Source organism: Salarias fasciatus, chromosome 8, assembly GCF_902148845.1.
Source record: "Salarias fasciatus chromosome 8, fSalaFa1.1, whole genome shotgun sequence".
Lineage (NCBI taxonomy): Eukaryota > Metazoa > Chordata > Actinopteri > Blenniiformes > Blenniidae > Salarias > Salarias fasciatus.
Genome location: NC_043752.1, coordinates 14,785,419 through 14,813,229, shown reverse-complemented (window position 1 = coordinate 14,813,229; position 27,811 = coordinate 14,785,419). Strand labels below are relative to the sequence as shown.

Sequence of the window (27,811 nt, the reverse complement as noted above, 5' to 3'; positions counted from 1 at the left end):
GGTGAGACGCGTTAGTTTGTTTTCGACATTGTGAGATGGAACCGCTTTCACAAAGAAAGGAATAAAAAATAGAAAGAAGCCAAATTAAAAGTTGCGTGAGAAGGTTACATGTGGTTGTGGCTCCACTGTGGAGCTGTTGGAGTATAAAGCACACACAGAGAGGTGGAGCCAATAGCTGAAGCTCTGTGGGCTGAATTGGGGTTGGGTCAGCAAAGTGGGAGAGTTTAACAACTGTCAATGATTAAATCACAGGAGCTGTGAGTGATGCCATGAAACTGGTGAGGGGATAAAAGTGGGTGCCACCTCATTTACTATGACAGAAAATAAATACTTCAGCATAAAAGATGTTACACTTAAGAGGATAACTATTTTATTATTATGCTAATGACTGTATTACATGCATTTTCTATCTGAGGCTTCTATGAATGGTGCAAACCTAACTCTTTAGGTTGTTGAGTCGCTGTTTTTCAAGATAACGTTGTGTAACTAAACAAAACCTGATGAACCATCTAGTTAATAACTTTGGTATTTATATTTATTTTGATTATTATTACGTTTTTCCTTCTATACTTGTAAACAAATGGTGGCTTTTTTAAAGACGCTTTTTATTAGTATTCCTTAACAAAGAAGGTTTGATTTTTTTAATATTAAGTGCAAACTTGCAAACTATATATAAAAGGCTTACAATTGCATACAGTGTGAAGAGCTTTAATTTGACGAAGCATCAGTTTTCCATCACATTTTGTGGGCTCAGTCTGTGAGGAAATCAGAGAAATTTCTTACCTTTTCGGCCCTTCATAAGGTTCAAGTGTTTAATCATCTCCTGTCCAGATATCATCACTGGCTCTGTGCTGATATGTTGTGTGCTTTAGGGAACTGTTTTTATTAAGTACTTTATGAGTTTTTTTTTTACCTTGTTCTCTGATTCTTTGTGATTTTTTTTCCCATGACTCTAATGTTTATTGATGCGGAGCATTTCATGCCTCCTCTCCTGCAAAGTCAGGGTTTATTTCATATTTTGAGCAAATAAATTTAAAAAAAACAAACTGCAGAGTAATATGATCACAAAATGAATGAATGAATGTCTGTACGTATGAATGAAATAAGCAAACTATCAGGAACGCACTTCAAAACCTCAGAAACTCAAGACGTTGCGAAGTTAATGTTTACCTTACTTTCTGAAGCTAAAGCGGACACCAGTACCTCTGTGAAAGCAGGTCGAACGAAGATATTTGTCCAATAAAAAAGTAAAATAGTTTTTTTGTGTTTTACGGTAAAAAAAAACCCACAACCGGAAGTTCCAATGACGACTTCCTTAGCAACGACAAGCTCCCCGGAAGTTTGTGTTTAGCATGTAGCCAGGACGTGTTTACTAATCATATTATAGAGAATAGCCATTAATTAAGATGTTTTATCCGTCTGGATAGCTTTATGTCCGTCATGTTTTGGTTGAAGAGATGATTTCCCGCCCCTGGTGTCCTCTGGTTCTTCTACTGATCGTCTCCTCTGGTGGTCTCGCTCATGCAGCCACTGACTCCGGGATAAACTCCACCGATGAGGCTTTCGGCTCGGCCACCCCGGCTCCGGGCGGTACGGCTCAAACCGTGGACCCCACGGGGGTCACCGCCACGGAGGAGGTCACTCCGGATCCCGGCCTGCTGAACTCCACGGTGAACGGCACGCTGTCTCCCGCCGAGGAGACCACCGTGGACACCGAGGCTCCGACCGAGGCTGCGACCACCGTCCCGCCTGCAGTGACTCCTCCACAGGGTGATTTATTGTTGTTATATGAGTCTAATTAATAAATCTAGCTGTCGATCTAATCTGCAGTATTAAAAGTCCAAAGACCACCTGTGTATTCTCCTCTTCTTCAGGCTGTTCCTGTGATTTAACGCCTGATTTCTGTGACATCGGCTGCTGCTGTGACACAGTTGATTGTGCTGTTGCAAACCTGAGCACAGTGTTCACTGGCTGCCCACCACAAGCCATGTGAGTTTTTATTTTTCCCCATGCTTTTACATCTGTTGTCCAGACTCTTCTCATTTAAAAGTGTTTGAACCTTGCGCTTATTTTTGCAGATCAGGAGTATGTGTTGAGAAATGGCTCATGTTCAGGGCCAATGTGGACTCATCTCTAGTCACTGTGACTGACTCCCTATTTTGTGTCCAGCCTGAAGGTAAATATCAAGAAATACAGTTAGTTTCAAATTATTTCACAACCACAAGTACTTCAAACAAGAATATCGACTTTGTCACCTTCCAGCAGATGATGCTGTCCAGTCTGTTCCAGCTGTTGCTCAGTTTCCATCTTTAGGAAGCTCCTACCATTTCTCACCACCAGAGCCAACAAGCACCAACCACAGCTTCAACTTTTACAGGGTAAAAAGAATCATTTCGCCAAAAGATGTGTGCTCTTTAGTGATCAAATGATGACAAGTGAATCCATTTCTGTAGGCTGATGATGTGATGCAGACGTATTTCTCCAACTCCTCTGTGCGGGGTCTCCTCCGCCAGCCGTCACCGCGGGCTGCTGCCTCGCTCTGTGTGAACCGCAACCCTGCAAGTAAGTTCCCACTGTTGACAGGAGTAAATATGGAACTCAGGGACTGTCGGAGTCCCTTTTAAGTTTCCCCAAACTATTCAAATGCGTGCTTCCCATCTGGGTTTAGTTCATGAGAATTTTTCTCCCATCATCAAACACGACAAAAACATCTATTTTATTACATAATGAAACTCTTTTGCCTAAATCCCTTCAATTCATCATGAGTTTCAGAGAAAACATCAAACAATGCATATATTTCACGTAATATGAAAAACTTGCTCCTTAAATGGCTGAATGTATATTTGAAGAGGCCTCTCTGTTTCTCTGTTGGTAGAGTTCCTGAGGTCTGAGTCTCTGTCCTGCACCCGCATGGTGACCTCGGAGTCGTGCACCACAGATCCGACCCTCAACGCCCGCTCCTACTCCTCTGATATAAGTCTCGTTAAGGTTTGGACGTCCATGTAAATTCAATACTTTGACATGTGAGAATGCGACAGCAAATGGTCTAATATGGACTCTTTATTGCAGATTCCAAGAGGTGAGAGGGACCCGGTGTCAGATTTTCTTGTAAGTTGCTATTAACCAATGCAGCACTGACCCCAGTCACACACCGCTGCACTCGCTCTGTTCAACAGTGCTCCTACAAATAGAGTAACACTAGCAAGTTAAGTTTTCTCTTGCATATTAAAGAGTTTCTCATTCGGTCACAGCATAAACTGTATAAAATCAGGGAGTTCCGTTGCTGGACAAGGCTCTCATTTCTGCATAAATCCTTTGAAAGTAATCATTCTGGTTTCAGGTCCCTGTGACTCCGCTGGCTGACTGGCCTGCACCAAGCCTTCAAAACAACTCCTGTGTTAATGCAGTGGCAGAGGTGAACCACCACGCTCATGCCATTTAAACTGTAGTATTTAACTGTATAATGAAACCTCTTCTAAGTGTTTTTTCTCCCTGAATTTCCTGCAGGTGGAGTTTGTAATCGGTTACACAGGCAGGGGTGAACTCGTCCATGCAGCAGTCAGTGTCGTCCTGGCAGATGTGGATTTGAATCAGTTGCTGTTGCAGACACACTCCACACAGTTCCAGGTGATAAACTGTTAAAGCAAACCTCTCGGGCTAATTATTCAGCTGTGGATTCATGCACTAATATAAATGCATGTTGTGTGTTGCAGCTGGCCACGCCCCGTCCCACTCCAGGACTGATCCCTGCTGTCAGACTTCTATCAGGATCTCCTGTCATTGGACGTTTTGGTGAAGAAGTAAAACCTGTATCCTCAAACATTTCTATTCAGCATAGTTTATTCTAAATGACACAGCAAGCTTTCAGTCATCACCAGTCCTTGACAGTGAATCAGCTGACGTCTCAGGGGGTGTCGCCAGGCGGGCAGTGTTCCTCAGACCCCAGCAGACGAGAGCCTATCCTCTTTACACACAACGTCATCACCGGCTGCACATTCAGGTGGCATTACACTGTACGGTAATGTGGAATCATCAGAACCCGTCTTGTTCATCTTTCTCTCTGCCTGTGCTGTCCAGCTCCCCGGCCAGTGACTGCTCGCAGCTGCTTTCAGAGATTTACGGGGTCTTGCAGGGACTCGCTGTCCCCGATGTGATCGCCATGAATTCCGGCCCTCAACCGGACTGGACCAGAGTCCTCACCCAGGAGTGTCCAGTCGACCCAGAAGTGCAGGTGAATTGAGGACCTGTAACATTTGGCACAGTAACTGAGTGTGTTGCTGAAGCAGCAGGACTTTAAGACGCTTTATGAAACAAAGCTGATCGCTTTGATCACCTTTTCCAGGAAACATGTGAAACAGGCTGCACCGTCCCCCTCTCACTCTCCGTTCACATCCTGTGGGCCCGTCAGGGCCTCATTGAGCTTCCCCAGAACTACATCCTGGGCGCCAGATATCATTTCCAATGTGAAAAAGTGAAGGTACACGTCCCTTCATACTGGATCTTTTATTTCCATGTTCTTTATTTTCACTGAAATAATCTCTTCCTATCTGTCTTCCTCAGTGTGCGTTATCGCAGCCCCTCACTCTGACCACCACAGTTACGTTTGCGGACACCACGGTTTACCCAGAACCCCCCAGGGGCCGGCCTCAGCCTCACTGGAAGTTCCCTTTCGGTTTCTTCACCAGAGGCCTCACGGAGCTGGACGGCCCCGCTCTCGGCTGCAGTGACGCTCACAACGCCAAGTGGAGTTTACCGCTGCTCACAGTCGTGTTGCTGGCAGGATTATAACTCTTTCACATAGCAGGAAGCGAACGTCACAATTTTTTATGGTTTATTTATGCTTTTATTATGTATAAATAAAACTTTTTTAGGTTGGTAACAGTTGTGTTCTTACAGAAGTGTTTTTAAATCAGTGTGGTAAAGGTGCATTTCTTGCAAACAGATCCTCTTCTCGCTCCAGCTTTTCGTTTGGTTTTTGAGTTCTTGCATCATTTTTCTCTTTGAAGTTCACGTAGTTGAAGAGGTTAACTACCGCTGCGGGAGTTATACCTTCCAGACGAGTTGCAGCCCCCAGCTGGAGAACGAAACACAAGTCAGACAGCTCCGTCACATTTTTTTTATGTTGCAATTCTGAGCTGAGCCTCATCCGACTCACTGTGCTCGGTCGAACTCTGTCCAGAATCTCTCTGGCTTCCTGAGACAGCGACGCCGGCAGGGACCAGTAGTCGATGTCGTCCGGCAGAGCCATGCTCTCCTCCCGCTGAATCCTCTCGATCTCTTTCCTCTGCTTGTCACAGTGTGGCCTGTAAACAGCTGCACGGCACAAGGTTTTCATGTAGCGAGAATGAACAAATACAGATTTAATGCCCTGGGAGAGAGCAGATTCCTCTGTTGATTTTAAGACCGATGTTTCTTACGTCTCACAAAGGCAAGATTCAAGATCAGTTTTTACCCTCAATCTTGAGTCTTTGCGAGAACTCGCTGTATGACGAAAAGCACTCCGGGAACACGGACGCCAACATGTCAAAGGAGATGTCACTGTACAGCAGGACATCCATGGCTCTGAAAAGATCATTTCTTTTAACATCATCACTGAGAAGTGACCCAGGTTCAGGCTTCCAGAGGCGTCACGCCGCTCTAACTCACGTCAGGCAGCCGCTCCTGCCGTCACTGATGTTACATGCAGGGAGCTTTTTCTTCCAGTTGGCGCTGGACAGGGAGACGGACTGCAGGGCGGCGATGGCCTCCTGGATGGCGTCCCGCACTCTGATTGCCTCTTTGTAACGCAGGGAAGACACACATCCTACTTCCTCAAACCCTGAGAAGAGAGAAATCATTTAATGAATTTATAAAGAAGAAGTTTAAATGGGATCTGTGTTTGAAGAAGCTCCACCGACCTTTCAGCGTGAGGCGGAGGTCAGCGTTGTCGGGGCGGAGCGAAGTCCGGAACTCGGCCCGGCTGGTGAACATGCGGTACGGCTCGGTGACGCCCCGGCTCACCAGGTCGTCGATGAGGACCCCGATGTAGCTCTCCGTTCGGGACAGCGCCGCCACGGGCATGGAGAGCGCCGAGCGGCCGGCGTTGATCCCCGCCCACAGGCCCTGACGAACACGAGTCTCTATTTTTACAACCATCGCCATGACCAATAAATTATGAAAAGTACTGGGGTTTTTTTTAATACAAAGCACATACAATCAATACATGATCAATGACGGCTGTGTGAGGAGCAGCTACCTGTGCAGCAGCCTCTTCGTACCCGGTCGTCCCATTGATCTGACCGGCCAGAAACAGACCCTGAGTGCTCTTCACCTGCAGCGCCGGGCTCAGCTGGGTGGGGCAAACGAAGTCGTACTGGACGCCGTAACCTGAACACACGGTCGAACATGTGGATCTGTCACCATAAAAAACACTGCAGCATTCAAATCTCTCGTTCGGCGGTGGATCGGCGGACCTGGCGTGCGGATCTCGGCTCTGCGCAGGGGCGGGATCTCCCTGATGAGGCGGAGCTGGATCTCCGGCGGCATGGTCATGGACAGGCCCTGCGGGTACAGGAGGTCGGAGGTCACGCCCTCGGGCTCCAGCCACACCTGGTGCTGCCGCCCCGGAAAGCGAAGCACTCGAGACTCAATGGAGGGGCAGTACCTGCCAGAGACAAGAGGCTGGAGTCACTGCTTGTGTGTGTTGTGTGTGTAAAGACGGGTGTGTGTTTTCACCTGGGACCTTTGGTGTCTTGCTGTATGTGACAGTTGAGATGGAGGCTTTCTCTCACCACTCTCTCCACGCCGGGAGTGGTTAAAGTCAGGTAACAAGGCAGCTGCTCCTCTGGCTGTTTAGTTTGAAAAGAAAAGCAAATTAACCACTGGAAACTGATTCTTAGTGCTTCAAAAGAGTCACAGATCAACTGAAGTTCACCTTGCAGCGTGTGTGTGTGTTGAGGAAGCTGAACGGACTCGGGCGGCTGTCCCCAGGGTGCAGCTGGGCCAAAGAAAGATCTACGGACTCCTTCACGATCCTCGGAGGGGTGCCGGTCCTCAGCCGGCCCGTCCTCAGCCCCAGCCTGTCCCTCAGAGTGTGGGACAGCCCGGCGCTGGACGGAGCGTCTCCGATCCGACCCCCGGGAGACGAGGTCTGCCCCACAAACAGCGAGCCGGACAGGAAGGTGCCGGTGGTGAGAACGACGGCGCCGGCGGAGATCTGGCGGTCGCTGTTTGCTGATGTTGGGAGACAAGAAAAAGCAACACGGGCATAAAACTAAACAAATGTAATGTTTAGTTCAACAGATGCTTCTCTGTCTCTGCTCACCCAAACGTATCCCGGTGACTCTGTGGCGCCCGGGCCTCTCTGGGTCCGGTTCCTCCACCAGCAGCTCCTCCACCGACCCCTCCACCACCGTCAGTCTGGGAGTGGAGAGCAGCTCGGACTGAGCAAACACACACAGATAAAAGTCATTAGAGAAGACTGTTTCACTCTAAACTCAGTGTGTGTGTGTGTGTGTGTGTGTGTGATACCTGGATGAATTCCCGGTAGCGCTGGCGGTCCAGCTGGGCCCTCGGCCCCCACACCGCCGGCCCCTTCCTCCGATTCAGAACGGAGAAGTGAATCCCGGCCCAGTCGGCCGCCCGGCCGCACAGGCCGTCCAGAGCGTCGACCTCTCGGACCAGGTGACCTTTCCCCACTCCTCCCATGGACGGGTTACAGGACAGAGCGCCTGGGGACATTTCAAGAGAATCGCAGGAATTACACACAAAATAAATACAACTACAGCAGCTTTCGGTTTCTCTGGATGGAGCCGCTTCTCTAACCAATTGTCTGTGTTTTCTGTGTGATCAGGAGTGTTTCAGCTCCCACTCTGGCGGCGGCCGCCGCCGCCTCGGTGCCCGCGTGACCCCCACCCACCACGATGACGTCATACTGCGTCCTGGCGAGGCGACTCGCACGTCTGGATACCGGCGAGAGGAAGCTCTGCAGGCGGCGGAGCCTCCTGGTCAACATGAGAAACGCACACCTGTAAGAGGAAGATTCAGGAGAGGAGAGAGATGAACCATCAAAATAAACTTATTGGCTATAAAAATGATAAAAAGGTTTAAATATTAATTCAGATTGCTCTACTGTGAGTTACAGTTGTAAATATAACTACTAAATATACTACTAGTCATGTGAGCATGTGTAATTGTATGCCATAGTTTGTGATAAATATGAAGTATTATTTTCATGTTGTCAATGACGTTTCAAAGTATGGGAGATTTCTAGAGTTCATATTTTTCACAGATGAAGTTAAAGGTCTCCTGCTCAGTTTGTAAAAAAAAAAAACAAAAAAAATAAAATAAAACAACAACAAAACAGCAACTTTCTCTGTTTGTTTTTGACAGAGTAACACTTTTATTGCTGACATATAACGAAGTTACTGGCCTAAAATGTTTCAGATATATTTTGATTTCCACATAATAAGTAAATTATTTGGATTCTATTGGTTTTAGAAATACAATGTAATATATTATAGGAGATACAGACGTGTGCAGGGGCTGGTTATTATTAGAACTATTTGGAGGAATTTAGTATTTTAAGTAATTTCGTTGTAATTTTAATTAGGGGAATGTTGAAATTCACTGTCGTCGAAGAGAGATTCGGGATGAGAGACGCCACAGTTGTTTGTGAAGTGAATTACTTCATGAGATTTACATTGCTTCTTTAATTTTATATGTTGCTCATTCGTTTAAGATGAAACAGTTTTATGTTTAGAAAAACTAAGACATCATAAGGACGACGAAGAAGGTTTCTCGTGGTTATATGCAAGAATAAAAGACAATAATTTCATTATTAATGTAATACCAGTTTATATTATTCCTACTTACGTGCAGATCCAGTGGAAACTGAGGCTAGAATAAAGGTAAGAGATGTTAGAGAACAATCCAAAGCTGAAGTTATGTCACACGGACGATCTTCACGGAAGCTGCCATGCTGCGTGCGTACCGGGGCCGGAATACCTGGAGTAAAGGCGCAACGACTAAATCCTCCGGACTCCCCGGTTTTACTGCGGTCACTTTTTAACGAGAAGTGATATAGTTGGCTGAACTTTTGCCCCCCTCACAACCCACAGTGCCATTCCAATGATTCCTTCCAGTTTAGCACTTTTTCCAAGTTATTAAGTGAGTAACTTCCCTGTGCTCCAGTGACCCTAATTCAGATGAAAAGAAAGGCACATTTATTTACATGACACAATTCGGACACTGGGCACAGTGCTGTACAAAGAAATAAATAAAAACAAGACAATTAAGAAAGGCATAGAAGAATATATTAAGTAAAAACTTTATTGAGGTAATAAAATAAGTAAAATACACTGTTTAATAAACCCTGAAGGTCTGATTTTAAAGAAGTGATTGTGTTGGCTGGAAGTTTGTTTCACAGGTGAGGAACATAGTAACTAAAAGCTGCCTTGCCTTATTTGCTTTGACTCTGGGAACACTTAAAGTTGGAAGGTAGATACATAGAAATGATCTGCAGAGGATCCAAGCGCCCAAATTCTTCCAAACTCTCTCCTGTAAAATCTTCACAATATTAAGTGTGTTTGTTTACACATGTAAACACTCTGTGTTCATAACTGGTGTATCTGTCTTGAAGAAAGAAAAAAAACCTTTTAAAAATGCTGTTTTGCAAGTATATGCTCCAGGTCAAAGAAAATTTCTTAGAAGGTTAGTTTAATTTCTTAGAAGGAAGGTTTCTTAGAAGGGATGTTGGTTCAACTGCATACAAAATGTTGGTACACCGGATTCAACGTTACTAGATGACATTGTTACAGTCTTAAATGAGATTTTAGTTCTTGTACTGTGTTAAATGTAAAGGAAACGTTTTTATTTTTTTGAAGGATGCTGCAAATTGGATCTCAGGCTTTATTAAGTATTTTAGATGCACAGTATTTTGACTTATAATGACTCTAATGTATTTGTTATATAAATTGTTAAAGACTGCTCGAGGACAATTATTTTTTACTAGAAAGGAGTGACTGGCTCAAATGCTTGTTCTGATTATATAAAATTTTAAGAAATTGATTCGCGTTTTCACAGGGCTACAACTTTTCAGTGACTCGGGACAAAGTCGCGCCGGCTGGCACGCGCTGCAATTTCAAACGATGAAGGTGGAACTTTGTAAACAAACAGGATTCTTGTGTGGTTAAATGCCACGTGTGCAGCCGAAGCCGGTCGTTCTCGTTTACAGAGAGAGAAAGAGGAAACAGCAGCATTGATCTGGCATTGATTGAATCAGTGGTCCACGTACGCGCGCTCAGTAGTAGGTCAAAACGTGCCCGCGCACGTAAACGCCCCCTCCCCCTTCAGGCCGGTTTTCAGTCAGCCGCGCGCGGATTCAGTCAAGTGAGGCTACCGAGAGGTGGTGTTGACCGACCGCTGCAGGTTTTCGTCAAGAAACCTGAACGATTTCGACTTCTTAAGACATCTGACAGCGACGCCAGGTCCTTATTTTTAACGGAAGGGTCAGCGGTGCCGGAGTGCAGGCGACGCGACCGAGGGAAGAAAATAAATCCCGGAGGGAAAGCGACCGAAGTGAGCTTGAGGATCAAAGCTAATGCTAACTTAGCCAGCCACTGCTCAAACAATTACACGGAAACTGGTGTAATTTGTCTTGTCGCTTGCTTTGGCATAACCAATGTGGTTATTGAGTAGATAGTCTGGGGAAATCTGTTAAATTATGTGTTACATTTAATTTAATTATCGAGGTGTGTTTGCCTTTTGCATTGTAGGCCACAGGCGCCTGGTATTCACTTAGCAAGATTAGCTCTAGCAGCCGGTCTTATTGAGGTTACACCGGCTCTGCACTCCTCAGGACGGGGGATCTTGCTAATCATAGTTGGCTTTCAAAGCAACTTGACAAAGGGAGATATCAGTGTTTATAAGTTAGTTTACACTTGGTACTTTCTAAGCCTTGTGCTTCGCAATGCTGAAACAACAGCAACCCGGCTCGGGCGGGAGAAAGGCGTCCAACGGAACATCGGGCCCCGCCGGTATGTCTTCACCAGTCAGCGGCATCAACAGCGGCAACAGGACAACGACTGGGAGGTAAGCGTGCCGGGGGTGTTCGGCCGGGACAGTCCGGGGATTGTCCTGTGACTCAGAGGCCTACCGGTTAAAGCGCTGTGTGCGCTCCGAGGGCGGAACTGGGTAAATGGAACGTTCAGTGGGCCAATGAGATGGCTCCATTTTAGAGCGGCAGCTGCCGCGGACCAATCAGGTTTCGAGAAAGGGGTTCGAGCGGAACGCGTTAGGTGAGCCGAGGTTGATGAGCGCTGTGGGGTAACAAATCAGCATGGAGGCAATGCGAAGTTTATCTGGCCTGCGAGAGCTGGAGAGTGGACGTTTACCGAAAAAAATGATCACATCCACAAAATGTCGTTCTTGCCGTGAATCGATATTAAAGGAAAACGCTGCAGACGACCTGTGTTTGTTTAATCGCACCCACATGGACGCGTGTGTCCCACAATCCGAGACGAGCGAGTGTGTTTACTCAAGTCTCGTCGGCTTCGTCTTTGTTTTGTAATTGGCAACAACACCATCACGTGGGCTGTCTTGACGATTTAGATGTCTTTTTGTTGTCCATGTCGGTGCGAATTATTGCTTCACGTTCGGAAATGGGGAGCGCGATCCAAGCTTTGCCGTTGTCATCTCGTGATTATGTCGTTTTTCGCATTTGTTAGCCATTTCAAGGGTAACAATAAAGCTGGCACGCATTGTTGAATGGCTGATAAGGCTGAACACGCAGTGCTTCACCTCATTTGACGCCTTCTCGAGGCCACGTTTTTTCATCTAAGACAAATGATCTTACCCAGGAGAATACCTGTACAGCTATTTTACATATGAGATACAGTGAGGATGATATAGGGCCTTGTCAGGCCACTGAAGTGAGCCTGTCAACCTCTCAAACGTGAGCATAGATCATTTCATGTATGTGGAATGTGACACAGACCCAACAGGCTTTGAAAATTATTTCTTGTTGTTCACAGGAATCGAACTTCTGCGAAGCCATTCCCTTCGTCCCCTGTAAGTACCTTGTCACAGATCTTCAACTCAACCTTAAAATGGGACAATAGAAAATGCACATTGAGTGCAGCAGTAGAAAATGCTGCTATTTGTTAAAATGGTGGAATTTGTGGTAAAATATTTTGATATTGTCTTAAATACAATCGTCGACATGTGTTGAGCTGTTTTTTTAATCTGTACTAATACAAATAGTAAAATATGGTCTCTGTAGTGTACTTAAAATAGAAAGTTGGCTTTTGAAGGAATTTGATGACCTTGAGTCAACCACCAGAAATGTTTCTGTCGAATTAAACCATGGTTGGAGGGTGCGTTTTCTGTTCATATTCAGCCATGTCTGACTTCTTTTTGTAGTTGAATCATGCAGTCTTTCTTCTTCATCGAGGTGACATTGGTTTCCTCTGTTGTGCATAACTTGCACAGATAAACATGTAACAAAGTGTCTTGTGTCATTGTGGCATACGTTTAGGTTGATCATCAGTCTTTATCTCAAATAAATGCGGTAATACTGACAGTTCACGTTTTCCTAAAGGCAAATGAAATTTAGTTTTAAAGCACAAGATATTTTTTCTTCTCTATTTGGTTATGCTCCTCGCAAATGAATGTATCGGTAAAAAAAGACTGAAAACCACCGAGGCGCAGGATTTTTTTTTAATTTTTTTTTTTTTACTCAATCTCTTGACTGAATTGTAAATACTCCATAATAAACTTTATTTATTTTTTTAGTAATATAAGTAAAATTAACCTTCAGAAATGTATTTAATTATACTTTCATCACCTTTGGGTTAATATTTAATTCTGTTTCACATTCAGTTTCTGAAAAAGTCACAAGGTTCTTTTACATAACATTGCACCACCCATGCCCTCATTTAACCTTTCTTGATAAGACTTTATAGTGTTTTTTCTCTGTGTTTAGGTGTTTGAGGGTGTGTACAACAATGCCAGAATGCTTCATTTCCTCACAGCTGTTGTGGTGAGTCTTTTGAGTTGTACTCCCTAACCATGATAAGTTCAGAAAAATAGCAGCCATCATCCCCTTTGACCTTCTCGTTATTGAATTTAAAAGAAAAAGAAGCTACTGCTACTTTTTTCCTCCCGATGTTGACTGAGTTTCATAAAGTGCAGTACTGTTTAGTCTGTACATCCCATTCCATAGCTATGGCTGATGTGAAGCATTCTCAACATAGAGGAGAAAGAATTTGTGCGACTATTAAATGTAATTCCAGCTTTGTGCCTGTGTGTGACCTTGCAGTAACAGTTTGCTTTTCAGTGGAGATGAATGTTTTTCCATTGAAGAAAACTCTGTCTTTCAGGGGTCCACTTGTGACATACGAGTGAAGAACGGCAGTGTCTTTGAAGGCATTTTCAAGACTCTCAGCTCTCGGGTAAGACGCTCATGTGGAGCTGTGATGCCTCCATGTGCAACTGCCACGTCATCGAAGCACTACAAATAATTCTGTCAGTGTGAAAGTAAATTTCTCATCAGAGATGAACATTACTTTGACCTGAGTTGTCTAATAGATGTCTTGAAAGCTGGCACAGACTTAAATTTTCAGCCGATTTTCTCCGTCTGGACTCTTAGTGCGAGCTGGCTGTGGATGCTGTACACAAATGCAGTGGGGAGGACAGCTCATCGGTCCCTCCACGGAGAGAGGACATCACAGACACCATGATCTTCAGCCCCTCAGACTTGGTTACAATGATCTGCAGGGATGTTGACCTCAACTTTGCCACTAGAGGTACAAAGTCAATCAAATCGGGATGCTGCAGACTTTTCTTACTGACTTATAATGTTTTTATTTTGGAGACGCACACCGGAAGTGCACATTGATATGTGTTGAAGTAAAACGTGCTTTGAAGTTATTTCTAAGTTTTTAATTTAAACTTTTCACAGTCATCCTAAAGTGACTGTTGAAATTGCTCTTGGTGTCTCAAGGGTAAAGATATTTGTCTGTCCAACATGTTCTCATTTTCCACAGCATCTTCAGAAGAAAATGAGGCTTACATGATTTTGCACAATTTGATAGTTTAAGTCATATTGAAATGTAAGTTCCGTGAGTTTTCCTGACTTCTGTTATGATTTTTCAGACACCTTCACAGACTCGGCCATCAGCTCCACCCGCATCAACGGTGAACACAAAGAAAAAGTCCTGCAGAGATGGGAAGGAGGAGACAGCAATGGAGAGAGTTACGACCTGGAAAATGATGCAGTGGGTTCCTCTTGATATTCAAAGAGCAGAAGTGTGAAGTCTGAACTGTTTCCGATGTGTTTATCCTCTGTCATTTGTCTTCCGCTGCAGTCCAACGGCTGGGACGCCAATGAGATGTTTCGTTACAATGAAGTGAAATATGGAGTCACATCTACATACGATGCAAGCCTCTCCATGTACACGTAAGTGAACACGTGGGTTCATCCCCTTCTCAAGGTTCAGACTTTTTGCAAGGAGGTTTAACTAAATTCAAAATAAAATGATTGAACATGTCAGAAGGCTGAGTTTGGGAGAACAGTTCAAAAGTGTCTTCTCCTCTCCCCCCACTGTCCAGTGTGCCTCTCGAGAGGGGCAACTCTGAGGTGTTCAGACAGAGGGAAGCGCGCGCTGCTCGCCTGGCCAACGAAATCGAGTCGAGCCCCCAGTACCGTCACCGGGTCAGCCTGGAGAACGACGAGGGCAAAAGCGAGGAGGACAAGTACAGCTCCGTGGTGCGGGACAGCAACGACCGCGAGAGGGGCCGCGAGAGTCCCCGCGACAGAGAGCGTGAGAGGGGCCGGGACAGTCCTGGAGCCAACAACAGGTGAGGGCGGCGGCTAGGGAAGGGTTTCCAGGGTCAGGTAATAGGGACATCGGTCTTAGTATTTATAAGATATATTCATATAGGTTACTCAAACGTGTATGAGTGAAAAATAACGACTTGAATGAAGTTTTTATGAGGCAAGCACACTCTAACAATGTTAAAGGCTCATAAAAGTCAATTTTTTTTCATAACGAGGCTCTTTCAATGTGCTCTTTGTCACTCAGGGAGGGCAAATACATTCCATTACCTCAGCGTCAGAGAGAGATGAACCGCGAGCGAGAGCGAGCAGAGAGGGGCCCCGGTGGTCCTCCACCACACAACCGCCTGAGCGGGGGCTACCGCTCCACGCCTCCATCCTCCTCTTCCTCATCGCCCAGACCCCCGCTGCCATCGGCTGCTGGGCCGCAGCCCGGAGTCTCCCCGTCGGAGAGAAGCAGCCCTCTGTCGGCCCGGGGCGGCGCCTACGCCCCTCACCACCCGCAGGGCAGCCCCAGCCCCGGCCCGGGCTCCGGCCCCGCCAGCCCCTATGCACCCCCATCTCCCAGCGGACCAGCATCCACCACATCCTCCGCTTCCACCGCTCCATCCCCAGCCAGCCCCCCTGCACCGCACGGACACACTGTCCCTCATTCCCACTCCCTTCCGCACTCGCTGTCTGATGTCGGCAGGCCCGTTAATGGAGGTAAGCCCTGTTCCAGAAGTTGTTTTTACAGCTGTTACAGTTTTCCATGTTAAGGCTTTTTTTTTTTTTCTTGCCCTCAAGTCTCTGCCAGAACATCTCCCAAAGCCCAAAGACCCCCACAGTCTAGCAGGACGGGCCGCGGTCCAAACTCACACAATCAGTCCACAGGTAGAGTCGTGATGCACCATTTTGTGTCTGCAACACTGAATGTTGCTTCAATGCTGAATGCGTTTGTTCCTTTCCGTCTTTGCAGCAGCTCGTTCCCCTAAATCAGGCTCTTCCCAGGACACACCTTACTTGGACACGTCATCTGTGTCTCTGCCTGCCCAGAAGACGTCAGGACCTGCCCCTCTCTTCCCTGTAGATGGTACTGTCCTTCATCCTGCCTGCTTTTTTTTTTTGTCCTCCAGCAGATCACACCCAAACCCTTACATACACGAGGCTACAACTCATTACTTGTGTTGACTTTCCAGTGAATGAAATCCTTGGTGCAGCTGCTAAAGAGCGCTCCGCCGCCGAGAGCCCTTGCAACACAGAGGAAAACAAGAGCAGTAAAGGTGCGTGAACTCGATGTTGGTACCAAGTAAACGCCAGAAATGATACTCAAATGAAGCTAATGCACGGCCAGCTCATGGCGACTTTGAGTCTGTGGCTTTGCGGCAGTGTGAACATTTGTATTAGCTGTTGCCTTCGCTCTCCTCCTACAGCTCCTTCGGTTCAGCAGAGATCGCAGATTGAGGAGCTGCGGAAATTTGGCAAGGAATTCAGGGTAAGAGTTCAGCTGCGGAGCAGTGAAGTGTGAGATGAGAGAAATCTGCCTCCTCGGTTGTCCACTGCTGTCAGGCTTCCCGTCGAAGCTGCACTCACGCCTTACTCATGAGGCCCCGCCGACTGTTTATCGCATGATATTGATTCAAAAGGTTCAGAAATGTGCAGCTGAATGTTTTTTTTTCCACTTTTCATATGTGGTTCTTTATTGTAAGAAAAACTGGAGTGAATTTTTTTTTACAAATTTTAGTTTAAGACGCTTACAATCAGATGCTATTTTTAGCTTTTGTTTTGAGCTTTTTCAACTATGTAGGACAATTTGTCTCAATTTTCTTGGTTTAAAGGTGGAGCTTGAGATTGTTGTCCCCTCTTTCCCTGAAAGCAATACTTGGAATTAGTTGGTGATCAGTGTTTTGTTAAATGAGACTGTTCAGCTCACTCGTATCTATTCTAAATTGAAATATGTGTCGTGTACACAATGAATTAATGGTATCGGTAATAAACCTTGAATGAATTACTATTGAACCCAATCATGACCAAAATTAAAATGCAAAGTACCAAAACCTATCAATTCATCTTATAAATTCATATCGGTTAGAATACAAGTTGACACTATTTGCTACCGAGTACTGTGTGTGTAGCTTTCTCAAAGGTTTTTTTTTTTTTCTTTTTTTTTTGTTGTTGGTTCCAGAAGAGTGAATTATTGATCACTCTTAATTTAAATTCAGCTCAACGATCCCAGAGCTACTCTGCACTCGGGCTCAGCTGCTGTTGATCCCTTGAAGCTTCATGATGCAGTCGTATTTACTACAAAGTCAAAAGTTGAAAAACCCCAGTTAATGTGTAATAGTATTTGTTGATGGAAACGGTAGTTTGTTTGATATATATTCAGTTCTTTATTGATCTTCACTTCTCTCTTCAGCTCCAGCCGAGTGGCGGCAGCTCCAGCTCTCCCAGCTCCCCTGCGGCAGCGACGCCTCCCGCCGTGAGCGACGTTCCCCAGACCGCCGCCGCCAAGCCCTCGCAGTCGGACGCCGAGGCCAAAGCCCAGCCCGCAGCTCCCAGTCCTTCCCAGCCCCAGCAGCAGCCGTCGCCGGCCCCCGCCGACGACCCCGCCAAGGACTCGGCGGCAGCGCCGGGCGCTGCGCCGGCAGCCGGCGCCGCCGCTCCCCTCTCAGACAGGCAGTCGCCGGCCGTCCCGCAGCCGGCCAGGACCCCCGGCAGTGACGAGTCCCGGTCCGACGGGTCTGAGCGCACAGACGGCGTAGCCGAGTGAGTCTTGAGGACAACGTGCATGTTTTTGTGAACTCTATAACTGCTATTCTATAAACGATTGATTTTTTTTTTTTTTCTAGCCAAGTCAAGAAATCGACCTTAAACCCCAACGCTAAGGAGTTCAACCCCATCAAACCTCAAATGACCATGGTGAGAAAACCTCTCTCTCTTAAACACACAAGATCATTTCGTTCAGGTTTTGATTTACTGATGGTTTGTTTTTGCGTAAATTTACAGACAAAGCCCAACACTGCCCCCACCCCGCCCCGGCCGACGCCCCCGAGCCCCGTGGTCCTGCAGCACCCCGGCGGACAGGGGCCGCTCTACAACACCCCCTACCTCTCCTACGTCTCACAGATCCACCCTGTACAGGTACAGAGACGACATGAGGCCATCCTTTCACTGTGGAACTGTGTGACAGCAACTGTCGTCTTAGTCTGAAAAATAATCAATCATGATATATTAAGAAAAAACTGATCTGATCATTTATATTGAATAATTACAATTCAGCATGAGAAAATTCCTCTTAAGTGCAGCATCTGTTATTTTTCATTTAATAGACGTGAATATATTAGACAAACTCCCAGTTGTTTCCACAGCTGCAGATATTTTCATACATCTTCTTGGACAAAGACAATCCTTATGTGAAAACACTCCGGCTTAAGAAGCTTTAGTCCATTGTTCCATCAAGAAAATGTTTTTCAACAGTTTTGCTCACTGATGGAGGTTTCTGTGTGGATCCTTTGTTTCAGCCTCCTCCAATGTACCAGTACACCATGTCAACAGTCAGCCAAGGAAAGTACCCCAGGACTAAAGGTAAACAGATCTTCTCTTTCCAGTGTTTGAAACAACCAAGATCAGTGGTTAAGTCTTCATTTCATCAAGACATTTTTTCTTTCAATAGATGTAGTTTGTTTTCTTTATTCCTCCACCTGCGTTTTGTACAATTTTCACCAAATGTTCTCAGTTGTCGAGAAGTGCAAAGTGCAGTCTGTCCTCATTCTTCCTGCACGGCTCATTACATCGCTTTGAGAGGCTGATCATGATGTGTGTTTTCCGGGTTTCCTGTATTCATTCGTCTTCTCCCATCTCCCCAGGCTCAGTCGTGGCTCCGCGCTCCGACCACGGGACTTCAGCTCCTCCCATCCTGCAGGCTGCAGCTTCAGCAGCCGGCGCGCCGCTGGTGGCGTCGCCCTACCCTCAGTCCTACCTGCAGTACAACCCGCAGCAGTACAGCCAGCAGCAGGTCATTCAGGCCATGACCCCGTACCCCGGACAGGTACGACGATCGCCTTCTCATCCCGTCTTCTTTCACTGTGGGCTAGAACTCATTTAAAACTATTGATTCTGATTCCTTCCGTTTTCCAGCCCATGTACTCGATGCTGCAGGGCGGAGCCAGGATGATCGGGCAAGGCGGAGGTCCCCATCCGCAAGCCCTGGGTCCTCCGGGAGGCCCCCAGTTCCCAACGCAGGGAGACGGACCTCAAGGGCCCCAGCAGGGCATCTATGGTGAGTTTAGATGAAGATCAGCTTGGTATTGGAGAGAAGATGTTGCAGAATATCAGCCCTGAAAACGCTGGTGTCTTCCCTGCGCAGCTCCTCAGTCGTTCTCGCACCACTCGGGGGCGGTTCATCAGCCTCAACCTTCCAGTACCCCGACAGGCAACCAGCCCCCACCACAGCACGCGGCCCCCAGCCCCGGACAGGTAAAGAAAAGTCATTTGGCTGATCTGTTATAAATAAAAATACGATTTTTAAATCTGGTTCTATTTCAAAGCAAGCGGTGATTTTAAGACTTGGTGATTCAGTGGGCTGCTGTCTGTTTGCAGAACGCCCAGTCGGGCCCCCAGCCTCAGTCCTTGTACCACTCAGGTCCCTTGTCGGCCCCCACCCCACCCAACATGCCCCCGGGCCACACATCTCCGCAGGGCTCCTACCCCATCCAGGGCTACAGCATCCACAGCCACCAGGGCATCCCGCCCACCTACCCCCTGGGGCAGATCGCACAGGTACGGCTCCGCCTCCCGGTACGAAGCGTGTCGGTAAACGGTGCAGGGAGGCAGTGACCGCAGCTGTCCGTCCGTCCGTCCGCAGGCCCACGTCCAGGGAGCCATGTCGGGCCCCCACCACTCGGGGAGCCACGGCCAGCCCCAGCTGGTGATGCTGCAGCCTCAGCAAGGCCCCGGCGCCGTGCCCCAGCACCCCCAGCACGGGCCGCAGCAAGGAGCACACCAACACTTTTACATAGGACAGCACGGTGAGAGGGGAGCCGCCCGAGCGCGACGGCAGGTCTGCGGGTTCGAGCGCCATCTTTAAACGCTCTCTTCCTCTCTCCCCCCCACAGCGATGCAGGTACAGACGCACCCTGCTTCCTTCCATCCGCCTGGAAACTGAGGCCGCTCGCCGACCTTCCCAAGCCCCGCCCCCTTCCCCTTCCCCCCCTCCTCTACCCAGGATGAACACGACTCATTAAACTAAGGATCGCGCAGCAGAGAAGACAAATCGTCTCCCAGCACCTTATTCTCCTGCTGCCATGTTCCCATCAGTCAACACCTCGGCGTCGGCCCCAGACCAGGAGGACCTTTTCTTTTTTTTTCTTTTTTTCTTTTTATTAAAGCTGACGGAGGAAGGCAGCGGCGTCCAACAGCTGCCGTCGTCCAGTTCTTCTCTCTCCTGCTCCACCCCCCTCCGTTGTAGAGACACAAGGCACCTTGCTGGACGGAGCGGCGGACGGAACAGCAGCAGATTCAAATTCTTCCAGCGACGTGGTTTTTAGCCTTGTGGGTTTTTTTTTTTTTTTTTTTTTTTTTTTTTTTTTGGACACAAACGGGAATCACAGACTTGTCGCAGGATTCTTCTCTTGCAATACGGCACGAATGGAGGGATTTGAAGATGTGAGGAAGATTTTTAACTTTTTTTTTTTTAAACTTGATCCAGTAGTTTAAAACAGCCCCCTTTGCCCCCCTTTTCTCTCTCTCCCCCCCCCCGTAGAACATTAAAATTAATAATAAAAAAAAAAATGGACAAGACAAAAAAAATTTTAAAAAAACAATGACCAAAAAATAAAGTTTTCAACTCAACCACAAAAAGCCTTGTTGGGATTAATTTATTGTGCGATCGCGTTGCTCCTCGCTGCATGAAGGTAACGGCTTTTAATGAGACGCAGGAATTCATCTTACATTGCGTAACGGCAGCAGAGCATTTAATTTGAAGCTCGCCGAGCAATTGCTATTATGTCAGGTTGACAAAATAAAGTAATTACCTCCCGGGGGACCCTTTTCTTTCTCACTCATTATCTGGGATTGGTTCTGCTCCGTGGAGCTGCATGTCGATGTGCGGCGGCCGTCACTAGGGGGCCCCCCTCTTTATGCAGCAGCAGGAGGCCTGCCGCTCCTGGCAGATGTGACTGTGGGTTAGTGGGACACTCGGATTCCCCTTCGGGCGAGTGTGACTCCGCGGCTCTCCAGATCGATGCACTACCGAGCGCGCCGGCTACTTCTATGACCTAGTTCCGCCCCTCCGTCGCCGCGGTCGGGGTCAGTCCAGCGGCAGCCATCTTAGTGCGACAGGGCGTAGAGCTGCTCGGCGCTGCGCTCCAGCCGATCCCGGTACTCGAGGTTGGAGTAGTTGCACTCGGGGACCCCCTGGGTGCCGTAGAGGAGACCCCAGCAGCAGCAGGCGATCACGGCCGTGCTGTCGCTGTCGCCTGAGCAAGAGCAGAGAAGAACGACAAAGCTGGAGTTAATCTGTCAAATCCAGTAAAATTAAAGACTTTTAATATTTCAACACCCACCCCGGTGAATTTCCACTGGAACACTCCGACGGTGTCCGCCATAAAATCTTAAAGGCTCGACTTTCTTTCCATTGTTTGGCGCCGTCTCAGCGACACGTCGCGGTGTTGTTTCTCACACCTCATCGAAGGATTCATCAAAACCCAACTTTTTACACTTCCCTGTGTTTTCACAGGAGCAGATGATGCGTTTCTTTCCTCGCTGAAGTTGAGTCAGGCTCAGAAAAACGTAGAGGAAAGTTCTATTGACCTGATTCTGTCTGGGTTTTTTTAAAGTAGGGGGAACAAACACCCGAGTAAAGGCTGTTCGTTCAATGTAAGAAGAAAAGTTCTCTTAATCCTTTATTTGTGCTACAAAGCTGCTTCCGTTCTCGAGTTGTGGGAAGGTGAGAACAGCCTCACATTTGGGTAAAGAGCACAATTCTCATCAGAAGCACAATTTACTGAGCTTCAAGCAGGAGTGACAAAGTAAACTCGGTCAGCGAGGCTTCGGTCTGAGTTGTTTCTGATCCTCTCACCTCCGTGAAAGCCGGCTCTGCTCATCAGCTCCTCCCAGTCCGGACCGGCCGCCAGCAGGGCGTCCAGCGCGATCATGGGGGCGTCGTGGCCGCTGCGCCCGGCCCAGCCCGACAGGCTGAAGCTCTTGTAGGCCTCGTCTCTCTCCGCAGGGCCGTAGGACTCGGGCCAGAGGACGGGGCCCACGCCGTTGGAGATGCCCCTCTGGTCCAGGTACCTGTGGACAGAGGTGAGGGGGTTACAACCTCGGAGCAACCTCGACTCGCGAATAGGTTAATGGAAGCGGCTCGTACCACTGCCACTTGTCGCAGAAGTAGCCCCAGTCCCGCTCCGTCTCCTCCACGGCGAAGTCCCGGCCCCGGACGAAGGTCCGGGCGATCGGGCAGGCCTCGTTGATCAGGCCCAGGCCCCAGGTGGTGATCGGCCGGCGCTGCACGGCGTACGCGGTGAACAGGGCGGACGCCACGGCCCCCAGGAACCCTGTCGGGTGAGGGTGGGTCATCCGGCCCGTCTCCACGGCAACCGCCACCAGCGACAGCAGCTGGTCCGGTTTGGGATACCTGGAGCGGACAAAATGCAACACTAATTATCACTATTTTGATGTGGATTTCTGCCTTTTTGGACGCAGTAATGACTTCCTTTGAAGCTTTAATGGACTCTGCGTCATGTTCCTGCCTGCTAATGGGTTAATCCTGCGCCTAGAATGCCTCCTTCCATTTATTTTGGAATCATTATGGATGAAATCGGCCAAAATAGACAAATGTTTGCCGTCACATTATCTCTCTGGCTGAACAAACCGACTTCCACAAAATATCTTAATACCAAACAAAGTCCCAGAGCCTCTCCAGCCCGGGTGAAGGAAACACTTCAGCAATTGATTTATGCCATTAAACTCTTCCGTGATGAATTATTCAATCAGCCCTTATCTATGAAGCACCTTCCATCCAAAACAATTTGCACAAAGTGCTTTACATGATTTAGAAAGAGCGTGCACCCACACACTGATGGCGGAGGAGCACCGGCGCACCAAAATCTTCCACTAAGTACAGCTTGTCGACAACTGAACTAATTATGCTATTAATCCGCCGGTCAGCTGTCACAGAAATCTATTAAAACCCACAGTGAAAAATCAATCTCGTGTTTCATGTTGCTGCAAAAGCGTCTCAATCATTTCTCGTTCTTTTCCAAGCAACGACTGACATTATGGAAGTAACCAGCAAGTAAACATGTTTTCGTTATTTTCCGCAGTAGGTAACAACAGACGGAGCGTGCCACGGTCACATATAGGGTCTGTGACCGAACAGCGAATATGTCAGGGGTTATTTTAGACTCTGACCTTCAAGGAGCGCCGTGGAGTTTTCTTTCAAACAAATGTTATGTTTACATTCAGCGTCGCTCGCAGTCGCACATTATGTATTTCCTTGAGGTCGAACAACCATGTTCGGTTCATCTCCCTCCTTATAAAACAGGTCAAACTAGCAAATATTTAAAACCTCTATTGCTTACATCAATCTTGACCTTCGACCTCCGTCTGTAGAGGGATTTTCTTCGATAGCACAACTGTTTCTCACACAGCCTCGCTTCTAATGTGCCGACTGCCATGTTATCACTGCGTTTGTTACTCGCGCTGAAAAACAATTCCCTTCTTCAGGTCAGGAGACTTTGAAAAGAAAGAAAACCCACTGACATGAAACTGCTATCAAATCTCACAATTTCGCCGTCAAAAACCACATTAAAAATGCTCCAAATGACATGAATTTCTATCAAAATAAGAAAGCTGATGGAAAATTCAAGGCTTTTTGAACGCCGGAGACAAAAAGATGGCAGCATGTGTTTCCTGAGTAACAGCTCAATATAAGTAAGGCATAAAACTCAGCTGTCAAAGCCTCCTAACTACTGTACCAGTTAAAATTACAGAGTCCAACAGGAATTACCATCAGTGTTTTTCCATCGTGGACAAGAAAACACAAAGTTGTCGTCACATTAGAGATCTTATATAACAGACGGACTGGCTGATATCTTCCAGTATAAAAGCAGACGGTCAAAGATGGAGCCTGGTTCCCTTCCTGAGCCTGAGTGTTAGGATAAATGCATTTAAGATGAATAAGCTGCCACGCCTACCTGGCCTCTTTAGGAACCGGCCTATAGAGGTGAGTGGAAATCAATTTAGGGAGCGGTACAAATGGATCTCCAGATTTATCTGGCGGCGCCGGAAACCAAGAATTAAATATGCCACTGTTCAACTCCCCAAGGAAAGAGGAGGGATGGGTCTACCCTGCCTCAGGAATTATTACCATTCTGCTCAAATAGCCCCTCTTTTATACTGCTGTAATGAAACATATATGGCTAAAAGGAAGGAGTTAGAGTCCAATCTTTCAACTCGGCTCCCAATCCGAGCTGGAAAAGTGGAAAATCAAAAGATGCTAATTAATGAAGAATAGGACCAACTGAAAGACTGCCTGAACAGACACTGTCTCTGCCATACATCTAATAACGAGGCATCAAGAAAAACAACCACCAAAGGGAGCTCTGACGTGACGGCAAGTAAACACATCACAAACAAAACCCTGAAGGAAAGGTGGAAAATCTCACAGAGCCGCCCTTTAACACCCGCTGTCGTTATATAATGATGACAAAAACAATCTGGAGGAGAACATAAGAAGTAGGGCGTGTTTCTCATGGACAGATTCAATGTGTGTCTGGAGAAGTCCCTCACCTCAGGCCGATGCACATGGACCTCATGGCGGCGCCGCAGCCAGTTCCCTCAGGGTTATAGGGCACTCTGAAGCCTCCCTCCTCCCCAGGCTTCAGTTGGGAAACTCCTAAAAGGTCAAATGATGACCTACATGTCATGCGTTGCTGCTAAAAGCTGGAAAAGTAACACTTTGTTTTACCCAGAATGCTGGACGGGCCGGGTTTCCTGCCCTCCATGTCTTTCATCCCCTCCACGTAGCGAGCGGCCACCTCGTGCAGCAGCTCCTCCCCGCCCTTCCCTGCACGGGAGAAACAACTTGTTCAAGCTGCAGATGTTAAAGACGGAGCTAATCTGCGAACGAGGCGGGTTATCTGCCTCATCACAGAAAAGGTCACGCTGAATCTCCGCTGTTTCGCTCGCGATGCTATAGAGCTGTAATGGAGCCGCAAATCAAGGCAAGGGTGGAAATTAGAAGTGACCTTTCGTCGGGGCTCTTAAGGAGGAGGGTGTGACAAAAAACAACAATGACGAGCAGATCGATTCAATCAGCTCCTCGTTCCAGGCTGAAGGAGAGGGGAAGCAGGGCGAGCTGCCTCACCGGTCGCCAGGCCTTCAGCTGTGGCCAGATGCAGAACGGTGTCGTCGCTCACGGGCCAGTCGGGGAGCTCGGCCTTGATGCTCTTCAGACCGCCGAGCTCCTGCAGCTCCTGCAAGGACGGAAAGGACAGGGACGGACGCTTTTAGGAGGTCCAGAGTCGAATTTCTTATTCCACAACAAAACCAAAAGCTGAACTCTTGGTGATTCTGCAGTATGACCTTATGGATGGCTGGTCCAGATTCGTTGTACTCCCAGAGCTGGTTCCTGTAGCCCAGGGCATCACCAACGCCACTCAGCAGCATGCCAGCCTTGTAGTACTCCACGGTAGCAGATCTGCAGGAAGAACAAGTGTTGGTGCTCTGTCCCACCTCACAGAACCTAAAACTGTACCAAAAACTACCAAACTTCTGAGGTCCAGCCAGTATGGACTGAACTGTTACACTGAAACTTCTTTAATCTACCACATCTAAAGCAGAACTGCTTCATCATTGCCACTGTTTGCTGCAGTCTGAGGGGTTTATACATTGTTTTGTCTCTTGAGATCATGCAGCAATTTCATTTCTCTTTGGCTTCATTAGATTTCCAATTCACTGCAGAAACAAACACAACGTGCAAAGCAACTCTTAGAATAACAGAAACGTAATAAGCAAAACAGAAAGAGAAAAATTGGATGGAGGAATCTTATAAACTGATAAGAAAATACTTGTGCGGCGTATAAATCTGTGCGTGTGACTTCTCAGGTCCAGCCCTGCCGCTGCAGCCTCACCGGTCCATGGCTGCGTCGCTGGCCGGGGATCAGGCGTCAGGAGGCGGACACACACGTGGACTTCACACCGCTGCTGCTGCTGCTGCTGCTCCGCTGCTCCGGGCGCGCGCGCGCTCGTGCGGGGTCGTTGCACGCGACAGATCAGCTCAGCTGGAAAATAGAAGACCAGAAAACAGCGTTCAGCTGAGTTTTTTTTACACGCTTTTTCCTGAATCTCAGCCCGCAGTCCGGACTCCTGCAGCATGCGGCCTGGTCGCGGACACGTCGGTCCTCCAGCTGGCCGAGAGACACATGACCGCTGCGGGCTCCAGGCTCCAGGCTCAGCCTTTAAAGAGCAACACATGGCCGCTTTCAGCACTCTGCTGCTTCCTGGTGAGTCCTGTGAATCCTACCCACACCCATGCTCACAATATATACCATAAAGATGATCTAAGAGAGAATATAAAACATTCAAAATGAATCATTTCAATTAAATATAAAACAATTTAACCATAAATGCAAGATACAGGAGGGCTAGAGCCAATCCCAGCTGAATACACCCTGAACAGATCACCAGACCATCACACACACACACACACACACACACACCTTTGCCATTTGGAAGTACTTTAATCATCTGAAGTGTTTATTGTTTTTATAAAAAGGTGATTTGCCTGATTATCGTCCTGACAAGAGTCCCTGAGGCCCTTTGTGTTCGTCCCCAGCCGATGCAGGCTGAAAGGCGGCGTTCCTCCTGTGTGGGTCCTCAGAGCATCACAGGACTGACACAAAGAGACACACAACCACCTGCAGTCAACTCATTGTCCCCAGACCCCTCAACAGCAGTTACAGGAAGAAGCCACTTGAGCCAAATGAAAAGAATAAACATCTGCCTTTTTGGGATCAATAATATATTATCTGTATGAATTAGTCCTGCCACATTTTCAATTACTGAACCAATGATTGTTAAACTATTTAGAAAGACAATCACCTTTATAATTCCACGACCACGACGATCCAGGATGAGAAAAAGCCCTTTCACTGGGAACGTCCATCATGGTTGCAGGTATTGATTGACCCACTGGTTCGCCAGCCGGGAGGAAGAAGTTATTCATTTCTGTGAGTTCAGTAGGTCTCACGCACCAACCGTTTAGACTGATGGGGTCAGAGCCGCTCATTTTTAGGCTGTGGAGAGATTTTGTCCTAGTTTGCCTGCACAACTGAAAGGCGTGGATGAAGTGATAGAATATATCCAGGAACATGTTGTATTTCTGCTGAAAAGCTGTGAAATATTGAAATATTTCAGTGAAATCTACATTCCTGGTTGTGTCTGTAGTAGAAATTGCACCTGCTGCACAGAAGCACAGCAAACAGATTTATTTCCTCCTGGAGTCCAGGTGTCATTTTACATGTCTGACACAGAAACCTGAACTCTCACAGACTACAGCCGGAGCGGCAGTGCTTAGAGATCGTCGTTAAACACCGTCGTACCACCTGCAGAGAACAGTGCAAACAGACGCCTCCATTAGTCAAATCTTACATCACGACGCCACCAGGGTTTTGTGAATAGATCCAGCTCCAGATTGAGAGAAGTCTGGAAAGCTTGTGTTGTGTTGCGGTGAAGCTCCTTCTGCCACACGGTGGCATGGTTTCGCTGCGACCACGCCGGCTTCCCAGCAGATGTGTTGATTGACGCTGGCAGCTGGTGGATCCCGGCGTTGGACGGTGATTCCCCGTGGCTGCTGCACACGGCCGGCCCTCGCTCGGAGATGATTACCATCGGCAGGGAAGTGTGGACTGAAGAGTCGCAGGTATCAGGAGGGAGGAGGCCTCCAGGCTATTTGTCACATGAATTGTCACAAGCAATAAAGGACGGAGCCACCCGGAGTCACGGCGGGAAAAT

At 47.5% G+C, this 27,811-nt stretch overlaps 4 protein-coding genes across 8 annotated transcripts; 2 read left to right on the top strand and 2 right to left on the bottom strand.

Moving 5' to 3' along the window:
* Positions 1-1,341: 1,341 nt before the first annotated feature.
* LOC115393629 (tectonic-3) lies at positions 1,342-4,871 on the top strand. Of its 2 annotated transcripts, none has more exons than XM_030098724.1 (14): positions 1,342-1,770; positions 1,875-1,989; positions 2,079-2,176; positions 2,266-2,378; positions 2,454-2,562; positions 2,876-2,988; positions 3,070-3,108; positions 3,341-3,415; positions 3,508-3,627; positions 3,714-3,809; positions 3,897-4,000; positions 4,078-4,231; positions 4,343-4,477; positions 4,561-4,871. In XM_030098724.1, the coding sequence occupies exons 1-14, from the start codon at positions 1,458-1,460 to the stop codon at positions 4,786-4,788; spliced, it is 1,812 nt and encodes a 603-aa protein (XP_029954584.1). In that variant the 5' UTR covers positions 1,342-1,457; the 3' UTR covers positions 4,789-4,871. The 2 variants fall into 2 exon arrangements, with proteins under 2 accessions (XP_029954584.1, XP_029954583.1); XM_030098723.1 differs by having other exon boundaries at positions 2,263-2,378.
* mto1 (mitochondrial tRNA translation optimization 1) lies at positions 4,832-8,959 on the bottom strand. 2 transcript variants are annotated; one of them, XM_030098721.1, is made up of 13 exons: positions 8,854-8,959; positions 7,804-8,006; positions 7,510-7,709; positions 7,304-7,421; positions 6,914-7,212; positions 6,715-6,827; positions 6,453-6,643; positions 6,236-6,366; positions 5,898-6,102; positions 5,647-5,818; positions 5,453-5,562; positions 5,156-5,313; positions 4,832-5,074 (listed from the first exon to the last, which is right to left on the bottom strand). In XM_030098721.1, the coding sequence occupies exons 2-13, from the start codon at positions 7,991-7,993 to the stop codon at positions 4,910-4,912; spliced, it is 2,052 nt and encodes a 683-aa protein (XP_029954581.1). In that variant the 5' UTR covers positions 7,994-8,006; positions 8,854-8,959; the 3' UTR covers positions 4,832-4,909. The 2 variants fall into 2 exon arrangements, with proteins under 2 accessions (XP_029954581.1, XP_029954582.1); XM_030098722.1 differs by lacking the exon at positions 8,854-8,959 and having other exon boundaries at positions 4,833-5,074; positions 7,898-8,006.
* Positions 8,960-10,285: 1,326 nt separating this feature from the next.
* Positions 10,286-20,038, top strand: atxn2l (ataxin 2-like). 3 transcript variants are annotated; one of them, XM_030098431.1, is made up of 24 exons: positions 10,287-10,557; positions 10,964-11,070; positions 12,012-12,048; positions 12,962-13,018; positions 13,359-13,430; positions 13,628-13,784; positions 14,134-14,255; positions 14,346-14,437; positions 14,590-14,838; positions 15,063-15,520; positions 15,602-15,688; positions 15,774-15,887; positions 15,994-16,077; positions 16,228-16,289; positions 17,211-17,560; positions 17,644-17,713; positions 17,801-17,935; positions 18,316-18,379; positions 18,661-18,842; positions 18,932-19,073; positions 19,161-19,270; positions 19,394-19,573; positions 19,659-19,821; positions 19,909-20,038. In XM_030098431.1, the coding sequence occupies exons 2-24, from the start codon at positions 11,018-11,020 to the stop codon at positions 19,956-19,958; spliced, it is 3,090 nt and encodes a 1,029-aa protein (XP_029954291.1). In that variant the 5' UTR covers positions 10,287-10,557; positions 10,964-11,017; the 3' UTR covers positions 19,959-20,038. The 3 variants fall into 3 exon arrangements, with proteins under 3 accessions (XP_029954289.1, XP_029954291.1, XP_029954290.1); XM_030098429.1 differs by having other exon boundaries at positions 10,286-11,070; XM_030098430.1 differs by having other exon boundaries at positions 10,287-11,070; positions 15,777-15,887.
* Positions 20,039-20,841: 803 nt separating this feature from the next.
* adprh (ADP-ribosylarginine hydrolase) lies at positions 20,842-26,112 on the bottom strand. Its single transcript, XM_030098033.1, has 8 exons — positions 25,930-26,112; positions 25,382-25,496; positions 25,164-25,272; positions 24,765-24,863; positions 24,587-24,692; positions 22,164-22,430; positions 21,873-22,087; positions 20,842-21,270 (listed from the first exon to the last, which is right to left on the bottom strand). The coding sequence occupies exons 1-8, from the start codon at positions 25,935-25,937 to the stop codon at positions 21,122-21,124; spliced, it is 1,068 nt and encodes a 355-aa protein (XP_029953893.1). The 5' UTR covers positions 25,938-26,112; the 3' UTR covers positions 20,842-21,121.
* Positions 26,113-27,811: the final 1,699 nt, after the last annotated feature.

Bases quoted from the DNA above. Each gene is read 5' to 3' on its own strand.
- adprh (XM_030098033.1), bottom strand. The intron at 24,864-25,163 runs GTGAGGCAGCTC...TCTCCCGTGCAG, and splicing joins AGCTGAAGGCCTGGCGACCG to GGAAGGGCGGGGAGGAGCTG. The intron at 22,088-22,163 runs GTACGAGCCGCT...CTCTGTCCACAG, and splicing joins TTCTGCGACAAGTGGCAGTG to GTACCTGGACCAGAGGGGCA.
- mto1 (XM_030098721.1), bottom strand. From the start codon at position 7,993: ATGTTGACCAGGAGGCTCCGCCGCCTGCAGAGCTTCCTCTCGCCGGTA. The intron at 6,103-6,235 runs GTAGCTGCTCCT...CGTGTTCGTCAG, and splicing joins ACGAAGAGGCTGCTGCACAG to GGCCTGTGGGCGGGGATCAA. The intron at 5,563-5,646 runs GTGAGTTAGAGC...TGATCTTTTCAG, and splicing joins GGCAGGAGCGGCTGCCTGAC to AGCCATGGATGTCCTGCTGT.
- atxn2l (XM_030098429.1), top strand. From the start codon at position 10,949: ATGCTGAAACAACAGCAACCCGGCTCGGGCGGGAGAAAGGCGTCCAAC. The intron at 16,078-16,227 runs GTGCGTGAACTC...CTCCTCCTACAG, and splicing joins GGAAAACAAGAGCAGTAAAG to CTCCTTCGGTTCAGCAGAGA. The intron at 17,561-17,643 runs GTGAGTCTTGAG...TTTTTTTTCTAG, and splicing joins CGCACAGACGGCGTAGCCGA to CCAAGTCAAGAAATCGACCT.
- LOC115393629 (XM_030098723.1), top strand. From the start codon at position 1,458: ATGATTTCCCGCCCCTGGTGTCCTCTGGTTCTTCTACTGATCGTCTCC. The intron at 3,810-3,896 runs GTATCCTCAAAC...ACAGTGAATCAG, and splicing joins TTGGTGAAGAAGTAAAACCT to CTGACGTCTCAGGGGGTGTC. The intron at 4,232-4,342 runs GTGAATTGAGGA...CACCTTTTCCAG, and splicing joins CAGTCGACCCAGAAGTGCAG to GAAACATGTGAAACAGGCTG.